We start from the raw sequence: 15,692 nt of genomic DNA on the forward strand, positions 1-15,692 counted from the left end.
ACTTTGATACCACCCTGCTTTGATACAACCCCACTTTGATACCACCCTGCTTTGATACAACACCACTTTGATTCCACCCCACTTTGATACAACACCACTTTGATACCACCCTGCTTTGATACAACCCCACTTTGATTCCATCCTGCTTTGATACAACGCCACTTTGATTCCACCCTGCTTTGATACAACCCCACTTTGATTCCACCCTGCTTTGATACAACCCCACTTTGATTCCATCCTGCTTTGATACAACGCCACTTTGATTCCACCCTGCTTTGATACAACACCACTTTGATTCCATCCTGCTTTGATACAACACCACTTTGATACAACACCACTTTGATACAACCCCACTTTGATTGCATCCTGCTTTGATACAACCCCACTTTGATTGCATCCTGCTTTGATACAACGCCACTTTGATTCCACCCTGCTTTGATACAACCCCACTTTGATTCCACCCTGCTTTGATACAACCCCACTTTGATTCCATCCTGCTTTGATACAACCCCACTTTGATTCCATCCTGCTTTGATACAACGCCACTTTGATTCCACCCTGCTTTGATACAACCCCACTTTGATACAACACCACTTTGATACCACCCTGCTTTGATACAATACCACTTTGATACCATCCTGCTTTGATACAACACCACTTTGATACCATCCTGCTTTGATACAACCCCACTTTAATTGCATCCTGCTTTGATACAACCCCACTTTGATTCCACCCTGCTTTGATACAACCCCACTTTGATTCCACCCTGCTTTGATACAACCCCACTTTGATTCCATCCTGCTTTGATACAATGCCACTTTGATTCCACCCTGCTTTGATACAACCCCACTTTGATTCCATCCTGCTTTGATACAACGCAACTTTGATTCCACCCTGCTTTGATACAACGCCACTTTGATTCCACCCTGCTTTGATACAACCCCACTTTGATTCCACCCTGCTTTGATACAACCCCACTTTGATTCCATCCTGCTTTGATACAACGCCACTTTGATTCCACCCTGCTTTGATACAACCCCACTTTGATACAACACCACTTTGATACCACCCTGCTTTGATACAACACCACTTTGATTCCACCCTGCTTTGATACAACACCACTTTGATACCATCCTGCTTTGATACAACCCCACTTTAATTGCATCCTGCTTTGATACAACCCCACTTTGATTCCACCCTGCTTTGATACAACCCCACTTTGATTCCACCCTGCTTTGATACAACCCCACTTTGATTCCATCCTGCTTTGATACAATGCCACTTTGATTCCACCCTGCTTTGATACAACCCCACTTTGATTCCATCCTGCTTTGATACAACGCAACTTTGATTCCACCCTGCTTTGATACAACGCCACTTTGATTCCACCCTGCTTTGATACAACCCCACTTTGATTCCACCCTGCTTTGATACAACCCCACTTTGATTCCATCCTGCTTTGATACAACGCCACTTTGATTCCACCCTGCTTTGATACAACCCCACTTTGATACAACGCCACTTTGATTCCACCCTGCTTTGATACAACCCCACTTTGATACAACACCACTTTGATACCACCCTGCTTTGATACAACCCCACTTTGATTCCATCCTGCTTTGATACAACGCCACTTTGATTCCACCCTGCTTTGATACAACCCCACTTTGATACAACACCACTTTGATACCACCCTGCTTTGATACAACACCACTTTGATACCATCCTGCTTTGATACAACACCACTTTGATACCACCCTGCTTTGATACAATGCCACTTTGATTCCACCCTGCTTTGATACAACCCCACTTTGATTCCACCCTGCTTTGATACAACCCCACTTTGATACCATCCTGCTTTGATACAACACCACTTTGATGAAACATCGCTTTGATACAACACCACTTTGATACAACACCACTTTGATACCACCCTGCTTTGATACAACACCACTTTGATACCATCCTGCTTTGATACAACACCACTTTGATACAACATCACTTTGATACAACACCACTTTGATACAACACCACTTTGATACCACCCTGCTTTGATACAACACCACTTTGATACCATCCTGCTTTGATACAACACCACTTTGATACAACATTGCTTTGATACAACACCACTTTGATACAACACCACTTTGATACCATTCTGCTTTGAAACAACACCACTTTGATAACATCCTGCTTTGATACAACACCACTTTGATACAACACCACTTTGATACCATTCTGCTTTGATACAACACCACTTTGATACAACATCGCTTTGATACAACCTCACTTTGATACAACCCCGCTTTGATACAACCCCGCTTTGATACAACCCCACTTTGATACAACCTCGCTTTGATACAACCCTGCTTTGATACAACCCCGCTTTGATACAACCTCGCTTTGATACAACCCCGCTTTGATACAACCTCGCTTTGATACAACCTCGCTTTGATACAACCCTGCTTTGATACAACACCGCTTTGATACAACCTCGCTTTGATACAACCCCGCTTTGATACAACCCCGCTTTGATACAACCCCGCTTTGATACACCCCGCATTGATACAACCCCGCTTTGATACACCCCCACTTTGATACAACCCCACTTTGATACACCCCCCGCTTTGATACAACCCCACTTTCATCGGACATGCTTTGATACAACCCTTCTTTGATATAACCCCACTTTCATCGGACACACTTTGATAAAACCCCGCTTTGATACAACCCCGCTTTGATATAACCCCACTTTCATGGGACAGGCTTTGATACAACCCCGCTTTGATACGCACCCGCTTTGATACAACCCCACTTTCATCGGACATGCTTTGATACAACTCCGCTTTGATACACCCCGCATTGATACAACCCTGCTTTGATGCACCTCCACTTTGATACAACCCCACTTTGATACACCCCCGGCCCCCGCTTTGATACAACCCCACTTTCATCGGACACGCTTTGATACAACTCCGCTTTGATACACCCCGCATTGATACAACCCCGCTTTGATACACCCCGCATTGATACAACCCCGCCTTGATACACCCCCACTATGATACAACTCCGCTTTGATACACCCTTGCTTTGATACAACCCCACTTTCATCGGACACGCTATGATACAACTCCGCTTTGATACACCCCCGCTTTGATACAACCCCGCATTGATACAACCCCGCTTTGATACACCCCCACTTTGATACAACCCCACTTTGATACACCCCCGCTTTGATAGAACCCCACTTTCATCGGACATGCTTTGATACAACCCTTCTTTGATATAACCCCACTTTCATCGGACACACTTTGATAAAATGCCGCTTTGATACAACCCCGCTTTGATATAACCCCACTTTCATCGGACAGGCTTTGATACAACCCCGCTTTGATACAACCCCACTTTCATCGGACATGATTTGATATAACCCCACTTTCATCGGACATGCTTTGATGTAACCCCACTTTCATCGGACACGCTTTGATATAACCCAGCTTTGTCACAACCTTACTTTCATGCAATCCTACTTTGATACAACCCTCACTTTGATATAACCTTGCTTGGATACAACCTCGCTTTGATACAACACCACTTTGATTCCACCCTGCTTTGATACAACACCACTTTGATACCACCCTGCTTTTATACAACCCCACTTTTATACCACCCTGCTTTGAGACAACAGCACTTTGATTCCACCCTGCTTTCATACAACACCACTTTGATACCACCCTGCTTTGATACAACCCCACTTTGATACAACCCCACTTTGATACCACTCTGCTTTAATACAACTCCACTTTGATACCACCCTGCTTTGATACAACACCACTTTGATACCACCCTGCTTTTATACAACCCCACTTTTATACCACCCTGCTTTGATACAACACCACTTTGATACAACCCCGCTTTGATACCACCCTGCTTTGATACAACACCACTTTGATACAACCCCACTTTGATACCACCCTGCTTTGATACAACCACACTTTGATTCCACCCTGCTTTGATACAACACCACTTTGATACAACCCCACTTTGATACCACCCTGCTTTGATACAACCACACTTTGATTCCACCCTGCTTTGATACAACCCCACTTTGATACAACCCCCTTTGATTCCACCCTGCTTTGATACAACCCCACTTTGATACAACACCACTTTGATACAACCCCACTTTGATTCCACCCTGCTTTGATACAACCCCACTTTGATACAACACCACTTTGATACAACCCCACTTTGATTCCACCCTGCTTTGATACAACACCACTTTGATTCCACCCTGCTTTGATACAACCCCACTTTGATACAACCCCCTTTGATTCCACCCTGCTTTGATACAACCCCACTTTGATGCAACCCCACTTTGATACAACCCCCTTTGATTCCACCCTGCTTTGATACAACACCACTTTGATACAACACCACTTTGATGCAACCCCACTTTGATACAACCCCACTTTGATGCAACCCCACTTTGATACAACCCCCTTTGATTCCACCCTGCTTTGATACAACCCCACTTTGATGCAACCCCACTTTGATACAACCCCCTTTGATTCCACCCTGCTTTGCTACAACCCCACTTTGATACAACCCCACTTTGATGCAACCCCACTTTGATACAACCCCCTTTGATTCCACCCTGCTTTGATACAACCCCACTTTGATTCCACCCTGCTTTGAGACAACGCCACTTTGATACCACCCTGCTTTGATACAACACCACTTTGATTCCATCCTGCTTTGATACAACGCCACTTTGTATCCACCCTGCTTTGATACAACCCCACTTTGATTCCACCCTGCTTTGATACAACGCCACTTTGATACCACCCTGCTTTGATACAACGCCACTTTGATTCCACCCTGCTTTGATACAACCCCACTTTGATACCACCCTGCTTTGATACAACTCCACTTTGATTCCACCCTGCTTTGATACAACCCCACTTTGATTCCACCCTGCTTTGATACAACCCCACTTTGATTCCACACTGCTTTGATACAACCCCACTTTGATACAACACCACTTTGATACCACCCTGCTTTGATACAACGCCACTTTGATTCCACCCTGCTTTGATACAACCCCACTTTGATTCCACCCTGCTTTGATACAACCCCACTTTGATACCACCCTGCTTTGATACAACGCCACTTTGATGCCACCCTGCTTTGCTACAACGCCACTTTGATACCACCCTGCTTTGATACAACGCCACTTTGATTCTACCCTGCTTTGATACAACCCCACTTTGATACCACCCTGCTTTGATACAACCCCACTTTGATACCACCCTGCTTTGATACAACCCCACTTTGATTCCACCCTGCTTTGATACAACCCCACTTTGATTCCACCCTGCTTTGATACAACCCCACTTTGATTCCACCCTGCTTTGATACAACCCCACTTTGATACAACACCACTTTGATACCACCCTGCTTTGATACAACACCACTTTGATTCCATCCTGCTTTGATACAACGCCACTTTGATTCCACCCTGCTTTGATACAACCCCACTTTGATACAACCCCCTTTGATTCCACCCTGCTTTGATACAACCCCACTTTGATACAACACCACTTTGATACAACCCCACTTTGATTCCACCCTGCTTTGATACAACCCCACTTTGATACAACACCACTTTGATACAACCCCACTTTGATTCCACCCTGCTTTGATACAACACCACTTTGATTCCACCCTGCTTTGATACAACCCCACTTTGATACAACCCCCTTTGATTCCACCCTGCTTTGATACAACCCCACTTTGATGCAACCCCACTTTGATACAACCCCCTTTGATTCCACCCTGCTTTGATACAACACCACTTTGATACAACACCACTTTGATGCAACCCCACTTTGATACAACCCCACTTTGATGCAACCCCACTTTGATACAACCCCCTTTGATTCCACCCTGCTTTGATACAACCCCACTTTGATGCAACCCCACTTTGATACAACCCCCTTTGATTCCACCCTGCTTTGATACAACCCCACTTTGATACAACCCCACTTTGATGCAACCCCACTTTGATACAACCCCCTTTGATTCCACCCTGCTTTGATACAACCCCACTTTGATTCCACCCTGCTTTGAGACAACGCCACTTTGATACCACCCTGCTTTGATACAACACCACTTTGATTCCATCCTGCTTTGATACAACGCCACTTTGTATCCACCCTGCTTTGATACAACCCCACTTTGATTCCACCCTGCTTTGATACAACGCCACTTTGATACCACCCTGCTTTGATACAACGCCACTTTGATTCCACCCTGCTTTGATACAACCCCACTTTGATACCACCCTGCTTTGATACAACTCCACTTTGATTCCACCCTGCTTTGATACAACCCCACTTTGATTCCACCCTGCTTTGATACAACCCCACTTTGATTCCACACTGCTTTGATACAACCCCACTTTGATACAACACCACTTTGATACCACCCTGCTTTGATACAACGCCACTTTGATTCCACCCTGCTTTGATACAACCCCACTTTGATTCCACCCTGCTTTGATACAACCCCACTTTGATACCACCCTGCTTTGATACAACGCCACTTTGATTCCACCCTGCTTTGCTACAACGCCACTTTGATACCACCCTGCTTTGATACAACGCCACTTTGATTCTACCCTGCTTTGATACAACCCCACTTTGATACCACCCTGCTTTGATACAACCCCACTTTGATACCACCCTGCTTTGATACAACCCCACTTTGATTCCACCCTGCTTTGATACAACCCCACTTTGATTCCACCCTGCTTTGATACAACCCCACTTTGATTCCACCCTGCTTTGATACAACCCCACTTTGATACAACACCACTTTGATACCACCCTGCTTTGATACAACACCACTTTGATTCCATCCTGCTTTGATACAACGCCACTTTGATTCCACCCTGCTTTGATACAACCCCACTTTGATACCACCCTGCTTTGATACAACCCCACTTTGATACCACCCTGCTTTGATACAACCCCACTTTGATTCCACCCTGCTTTGATACAACCCCACTTTGATTCCACCCTGCTTTGATACAACCCCACTTTGATTCCACCCTGCTTTGATACAACCCCACTTTGATTCCATCCTGCTTTGATACAACGCCACTTTCATTCCACCCTGCTTTGATACAACCCCACTTTGATTCCATCCTGCTTTGATACAACGCCACTTTGATACCACCCTGCTTTGATACAACCCCACTTTGATACCACCCTGCTTTGATACAACACCACTTTGATTCCACCCCACTTTGATACAACACCACTTTGATACCACCCTGCTTTGATACAACCCCACTTTGATTCCATCCTGCTTTGATACAACGCCACTTTGATTCCACCCTGCTTTGATACAACCCCACTTTGATTCCACCCTGCTTTGATACAACCCCACTTTGATTCCATCCTGCTTTGATACAACGCCACTTTGATTCCACCCTGCTTTGATACAACACCACTTTGATTCCATCCTGCTTTGATACAACACCACTTTGATACAACACCACTTTGATACAACCCCACTTTGATTGCATCCTGCTTTGATACAACCCCACTTTGATTGCATCCTGCTTTGATACAATGCCACTTTGATTCCACCCTGCTTTGATACAACCCCACTTTGATTCCACCCTGCTTTGATACAACCCCACTTTGATTCCATCCTGCTTTGATACAACCCCACTTTGATTCCATCCTGCTTTGATACAACGCCACTTTGATTCCACCCTGCTTTGATACAACCCCACTTTGATACAACACCACTTTGATACCACCCTGCTTTGATACAATACCACTTTGATACCATCCTGCTTTGATACAACACCACTTTGATACCATCCTGCTTTGATACAACCCCACTTTAATTGCATCCTGCTTTGATACAACCCCACTTTGATTCCACCCTGCTTTGATACAACCCCACTTTGATTCCACCCTGCTTTGATACAACCCCACTTTGATTCCATCCTGCTTTGATACAATGCCACTTTGATTCCACCCTGCTTTGATACAACCCCACTTTGATTCCATCCTGCTTTGATACAACGCAACTTTGATTCCACCCTGCTTTGATACAACGCCACTTTGATTCCACCCTGCTTTGATACAACCCCACTTTGATTCCACCCTGCTTTGATACAACCCCACTTTGATTCCATCCTGCTTTGATACAACGCCACTTTGATTCCACCCTGCTTTGATACAACCCCACTTTGATACAACACCACTTTGATACCACCCTGCTTTGATACAACACCACTTTGATTCCACCCTGCTTTGATACAACACCACTTTGATACCATCCTGCTTTGATACAACCGCACTTTAATTGCATCCTGCTTTGATACAACCCCACTTTGATTCCACCCTGCTTTGATACAACCCCACTTTGATTCCACCCTGCTTTGATACAACCCCACTTTGATTCCATCCTGCTTTGATACAATGCCACTTTGATTCCACCCTGCTTTGATACAACCCCACTTTGATTCCATCCTGCTTTGATACAACGCAACTTTGATTCCACCCTGCTTTGATACAACGCCACTTTGATTCCACCCTGCTTTGATACAACCCCACTTTGATTCCACCCTGCTTTGATACAACCCCACTTTGATTCCATCCTGCTTTGATACAACGCCAATTTGATTCCACCCTGCTTTGATACAACCCCACTTTGATACAACGCCACTTTGATTCCACCCTGCTTTGATACAACCCCACTTTGATACAACACCACTTTGATACCACCCTGCTTTGATACAACCCCACTTTGATTCCATCCTGCTTTGATACAACGCCACTTTGATTCCACCCTGCTTTGATACAACCCCACTTTGATACAACACCACTTTGATACCACCCTGCTTTGATACAACACCACTTTGATACCATCCTGCTTTGATACAACACCACTTTGATACCACCCTGCTTTGATACAATGCCACTTTGATTCCACCCTGCTTTGATACAACCCCACTTTGATTCCACCCTGCTTTGATACAACCCCACTTTGATACCATCCTGCTTTGATACAACACCACTTTGATGAAACATCGCTTTGATACAACACCACTTTGATACAACACCACTTTGATACCACCCTGCTTTGATACAACACCACTTTGATACCATCCTGCTTTGATACAACACCACTTTGATACAACATCGCTTTGATACAACACCACTTTGATACAACACCACTTTGATACCACCCTGCTTTGATACAACACCACTTTGATACCATCCTGCTTTGATACAACACCACTTTGATACAACATTGCTTTGATACAACACCACTTTGATACAACACCACTTTGATACCATTCTGCTTTGAAACAACACCACTTTGATAACATCCTGCTTTGATACAACACCACTTTGATACAACACCACTTTGATACCATTCTGCTTTGATACAACACCACTTTGATACAACATCGCTTTGATACAACCTCACTTTGATACAACCCCGCTTTGATACAACCCCGCTTTGATACAACCCCACTTTGATACAACCTCGCTTTGATACAACCCTGCTTTGATACAACCCCGCTTTGATACAACCTCGCTTTGATACAACCCCGCTTTGATACAACCTCGCTTTGATACAACCTCGCTTTGATACAACCCTGCTTTGATACAACACCGCTTTGATACAACCTCGCTTTGATACAACCCCGCTTTGATACAACCCCGCTTTGATACAACACCGCTTTAATACAACCCCGCTTTGATACAACCCCGCTTTGATACAACCCCGCTTTGATACAACCTTGCTTTGATACAACCCCGCTTTGATACAACCCCGCTTTGATACATCCCCGCTTTGATACAACACCGCTTTGATACAACCCCACTTTGATACAACCCCGCTTTGATACAACCCCGCTTTGATACAACCCCGCTTTGATACAACCCCGCTTTGATACAACCCCGCTTTGATACAACCCCGCTTTGATACAACCCCGCTTTGATACAACACCGCTTTGATACAACCCCGCTTTGATACAACCCTGCTTTGATACAACCCCGCTTTGATACAACCCCGCTTTTATACAACCCCGCTTTTATACAACCCCACTTTCACTGTTGTGTGCTTAGCACTTGTCATATTAAATCACTGTTGTGTTGCAGGTCACCATTAAAAACCTTTGTTTCCAAGCTTGGAAGTCTGCTCTTGCTGCTATTCAGATATTTCAACTTTCCTACTTTACAGGGATACTTCATGTGCAGCTTCTGTTCCTTCTTCTTCTTCTTCTTCTTGGATCGTGTACAGCATAAGCCTGTGGGGGTAGCATCATTGGCTGAACACGTGGTTGTGCCACTGGTACAGTGCCCCCTGTAGTTCAGGGCAGGAATTTGTTATTTGTTCAGGGTGCCGACGATAGGTCACCTACTCCTCACAAAGGACATCGTGGGGTCTTTAACGTCCACCAATGAATGCTGGCAGATGTGACTCCCGGTTTAACGTCCTTTCGAGGGACGACACACACATTGATGGATCACCCTGTCTGTGAAACCCCGAGATGACAGTTTTTACCCGAGTCGGGATTCCAACCCAGGCTGGACAGTTTAGAGGTGAGTGTGCGTACATACGTATGTCACCTAACGAAAATGGTCTAGACTCTAGAGTCTAGACCATCCTGACAGCCCAGGAATCTTCACTGCATCCAGGTAGCATTCACTCATATTCTGTGTGCTTAGAAAAGTGCCCATCAATGAAATCCATCAAACTACCTCTTAATTGCCTGAACTTCCATACTTTCCAAGGTTATGGAAACTGTTGTCACAAAGCAGATCCTGTTCTTCCTTGAAAATCCAACTTTAATTAAAGAACATCAGTATGGATTTAGTCAAACCGAATCTACTGGTGATCAACTCACTTGCGTCACCAACACAAAATCTTCTGTCATGGAATCATTTTGAGAGAATCATATTGTTGCATTAGATACTCCAAGGCCTTCTTTAGAGTCGAGAGCACAAAGGACTCCTTGCTAAACTACCTCAATATAGCATTCCTCCTCTTCTCGATACCTGGCTATGAAAGTTCATTTCAGGATGTTCCATTTGTACCTATGGAAATGGAGCCATTCCAGGAAGTTCAATATTAACTCTGGAGTGTTAACTCAGCAATGTCAACCATCTTGTTTCTCCTTTTTATTACATTTTACCTGCGTTGTACTACTACAATCCCCATAAAGTCCTTTGCTAATGACTCACATGTCCTCTCTCTTACTTACCTTGAAATCTCAATTATCTTTTTCCCAGTCAATATACTGTATGCAAACTCACTTTACCTTCCATCTTGCTGAGAATCTGATTTTGACTGGATAATGGAGTGGTGCTCAAACAACATCACGATATTGAACCACACTTAATCCCAATCCCATCTCATCTATATATAAAAGAGAGATGTCCATCTGTCTGTCGCTCTATGGGTACATCACCATTTTTCTCAGAGATCACCAAAAGGATCTTCGCCAAACTTTCAGGTTCATCAGTGAGTGTCGAAAAGTGTTTTGGGCAAAAAAGAAATTGAAGGTTTTGAAAAAAAAAGTTGGAAATAAAAAGAATCCCTCCACAGTGTCCACACCTTTTCATTACGTGATAGGTATTATTAAATGATCCACAACCCCATTCCTTTGTGTGTGTATGGCTGTGTTTTAGGCCCCCACAAAAATAGAATAGAAAACAAAACAAAATTTGAATCCTTGAAATGCTAGCAGGATTAGAAGAGCAACGGGCAAAGCCGGATACCCATGCTCGTTTAAAAACACAATCAAAACCAATATTCCCTCTTTCCATGTATATAGTACATCCCTCTCACAAATTTCCACCATCCCAGGATTCTGAGAAATGAAATTTCTTCTGATCTCTCCTGGAAGAACCGCATTGTAACTACTTTCAGAAAAAGGTACTTATTTTCCAAGACAAAAAATAATTGATAGAATATGAACAACTAGTCGTGCTGATGAAGGATACTTCACTGAAGTGAAGGATACCTTACTTTACACTACGGAATACTGTTACTTCTAACCAACTGACTCTTTATAAATCCCAGGTTCATCCCATGATGGAATACGGCTCATCCATGCGGCGTGGAGCTCCTCCATCTGTGGCGTGTATTCTTCATCGAGTGCAATCTAAGCCAATTTGACTCAAGGGTGACAGCTCACTTACTACTCCAGCCATCGCCCTGCAGGTGTAACAGCTACCCAGGATACGTCCTTGTTACACTCACCTGGATTCAGATAGCCATCCATACTGTGCACCTCTGCATTCGTGCACAGCCAATATGAACATGCATCAACTTTCATTCTTCACTCCACAAATCTCTAGAAACAACTAGCTCTTCTTGCCTTCCCAACAACTTAAACCTTCCACAGTTCAAGGCTCATACCCACAACTTTTCTATTGTCTAACCTCTCTCTGTCGTTTTCCTATGCTATAGGTGTCTCACCTTATCTGTCTCTCTCTCACTCTCGTCCTCTCATAACTGAAGATTAAAACAAAATTTACATGGTAATATTATTATACGTTGTCTGTAGGAAAGACACTATCATGGGCCTGTAATGTTTGTTTTCATCAAGGACAGGTGTATGGGTGTTTTGATAATCCAGAAATTCTCAACAGCTTTATGTTTCCTCATCTATGGCTGAAAATCTTTGATGAAAACACAGCTAAAGAGGTATCCACCTGCATCCTCTGTAAAATTATTCCCTCGTTAAAAATGACAAAGAAAGAAACTTGTCAAACGTGTAAGTACATAACCTTCTCGTTCCATCTTCACCACTCCCCAGATATCCTCACCAAGGCACGCGTGTTGGCCTCAGCTCCTCGCTCCAGCAGCAGTTTGGCCACACGGTAGTGCCCACAATGCGCCGCAACATGCAGTGGCGTTAGGAAGTCCAGAGTTACGTCATTGACCGGCGCTTCACGACTAAGCAGATGCTGTACGCAGGCCAGGTGCTCTCCTTGAGTCGCCATGTGTAGTGGAGACAACCCGTTCTGCTCACAAGGCAAGGAGCAACAAGGACACGTTATTCATTGCACTCCCATTTGTATCACCTTCCTGAAGACCAATGCCATAGCTTAATTGTGACCATTCTGCTTGCAGTTTGTCAGGTCTCTACATTTGCACGGCTTTTGTATTTGTCTGCGAAAATCGATACCATGATAAATGTCTGTCTGTGTTTCGTCTGTCTGTCAACAATGTGTTTCTGAGATGACCAAGTGGATGTTTATCAACCTTTCAGATGTTCATCAGTTAGTGCCAGGGATGTTTTAGTCAAAATAAAATTGGAATAAGGCGGCACTCGGCAGAGCACAAACCTCCGCCAGGATGAACAGTATATATTTTATATCCCACTGATAGGCCGGATATGGATTCGGACCTGAACCAAAATCTAATCGGCTTGTTTTTGTCACTTAACGAACTTGTCCACCAACTTTAGTCATAACTCGTCCACAACTTTTTGAGATATCCTGCTATATATCGTTTTTGGCTTTTTCTCCCAATGTTGAAGAATCACTTTTAAAATCCTCTGACCCAGATCCAGATTCAAATCTTCACCAAAAGTGAAGCAATTCGTCCTTGTCAGACACCCAACCGGTTCACCAAGTTTCATCCAAATCCATCCACAACTTTTTGAGATATCCTGCTATATATCGTTTTTGGCTTTTTATCCCAATGTTGAAGAATCACTTTAAAAATCCTCTGATCCAGATCCAGATTCAAATCTTCACCACAAGTGAAGCAATTCGTCCTTGTCAGACACCCAACCGGTCCACGAAGTTTCATCCAAATCCATTTACAACTTTTTGAGATATCCTGTTATGTATCGCTTTTGGCCCGATCTCCCAATGCTGAAGAACCACTTTAAAAAATTCTAGTATCCGGATCCGAATCCGGAGCTTCACCAAAATCTAATCATTTTGTCCTTGTCACATACGCGACATCTCTTCCAAATTTCGTCCGAATCCGTCCACAACATTTTGAGATATGTTGTTCACAGACAGACAGACAGACAAATGAAAATCGGTCAGAGACCGAGGACCTGCCGGAATGTACTTTTTTATCGGCCATTTTGGACAAATATGGCGGCCGAACCACGTGACCGATGACGTCATCATTATTTGTTTTCTAAACTAATTTATTCCTTGATGTTTCTCAAGAAATTTCATCTGATCGGATGAAGTTTTTACTTTTCGAATTATGACATCATAATGGAGGCACCTACGACATCATAATTAACATATCTTATTCCGCATGGAGAGTTCTTTACAATGAGCCATGTCTCAATTTTTTCTATACAGCACTTTCGGAGATATAGAGGTGCAAAGTTTTTCCGTTTTTTCCAAGATGGCGGCCGAACGACGTGACCGATGACGTCATCATTATTATTTTTTCTCCACCAGTTTATGCCGACATGGCGCTCAAGAAATTGCATCTTGATTGGATGAAGTTTTGTACTTGTCGAATTATCGAATTATGACGTCATAATGCAGGCATTGGGCCGAGAGAGTAAAAAATTGGGCACAGTCTATTACAGGGCAAGACCAATATGTGTGTAAAGTTTGGCGTGCATCGGTGTAGTAACTACTTTGGATTATACGTGCATCGGTGCAGACGTAGTGCTGCGTACAGACAAACAGACAGATGAAAAATCGTTCAGAGACCGAGGACTTGCCGGAATGTACTTTCTTATCATCCATTTTGGACAAAAATGGCGGCCGAACCACGTGACCGATGACGTCATCATTATTTGTTTTCTAAACTAATTTATTCCTTGATGATGCTCAAGAAATTTCATCTTGATCGATGAAGTTTTGTACTTGTCGAATTATGACGTCATATTGGAGCTGATTTGTTGTGTGGAATACTCAGTTCCAGAAAGAGGATAATAAGCTTGTTACATACACGTCAGGTGGGTCAACGACAACCGTTGACTACCGGATGGTGCGTAGGCGAGATAGGGGGCACCTCCGGGACACAAAGGTGATCCAGGGGGAGGAGGCTGTTTCACAGCACCACTTGGTTGTCTGCGACATAAGGGTGCGAACTGTGCGAGGTGCGAGGAGAGCTCGGCGGGTGAAGTACCAACCGAGAATGAAGGTGTGGAGGTTGAAAGAGGTGACAGTAAGGGAGGCATTAAAAGAGAGGCTGAGTAGGGTAGAGGATGATGTGGTTGAGCTTGAAAGTTGTTGGATGTCAATGAAAGCTAGTCTGTTGGGAGTCGTTGGTGAGGTATGTGGATGGGCAAAAGGACCACCGAGGCACTCGGAAAAATGGTGGTGGGATGATGACGTTGGAAAGAGGATTGCCGAGAAGAGCAAGAAGTTCAAGGCGTGGCAGAAGGCAAAGGGTACGGGAGCAGAAAAAGCAGAGCATGAAAGTTATAAGGCAGCCAAGAAGGCTGCAAAGAAAGAGGTAGCAAAGGCACAGGAGGCATGTAGGAAAATGATCGGAGAACGCTTGGATTCGGAAGAGGGTCAGAGAGCGGTATTCAGGATTGCAAAGCAGATAGCGAAAGAGAGGCGTGATGTGATAGGGGTGAGTTGCTTGAACGATGAAGTGGGACAAATCGTTGTGGACCCAGATGGAATTAAAGGAAGATGGAAAAGATATAT

General features: G+C 44.0%; 1 protein-coding gene across 1 annotated transcript in view; it reads right to left on the reverse strand.

The window, feature by feature from the left end:
- LOC137433066 (ankyrin-3) overlaps window positions 1-15,692 on the reverse strand; it is a 482,046-nt gene that overhangs the window by 207,113 nt on the left and 259,241 nt on the right. Inside the window, exon 10 of the mRNA XM_078784014.1 lies at window positions 12,873-13,070. Within this exon, the coding sequence (XP_078640140.1) occupies window positions 12,873-13,070 (198 nt within the window). The remainder of the gene's footprint in view (window positions 1-12,872; window positions 13,071-15,692) is intronic.

Source organism: Myxine glutinosa, chromosome 8, assembly GCF_964187855.1.
Source record: "Myxine glutinosa chromosome 8, kmMyxGlut1.1, whole genome shotgun sequence".
NCBI lineage: Eukaryota > Metazoa > Chordata > Myxini > Myxiniformes > Myxinidae > Myxine > Myxine glutinosa.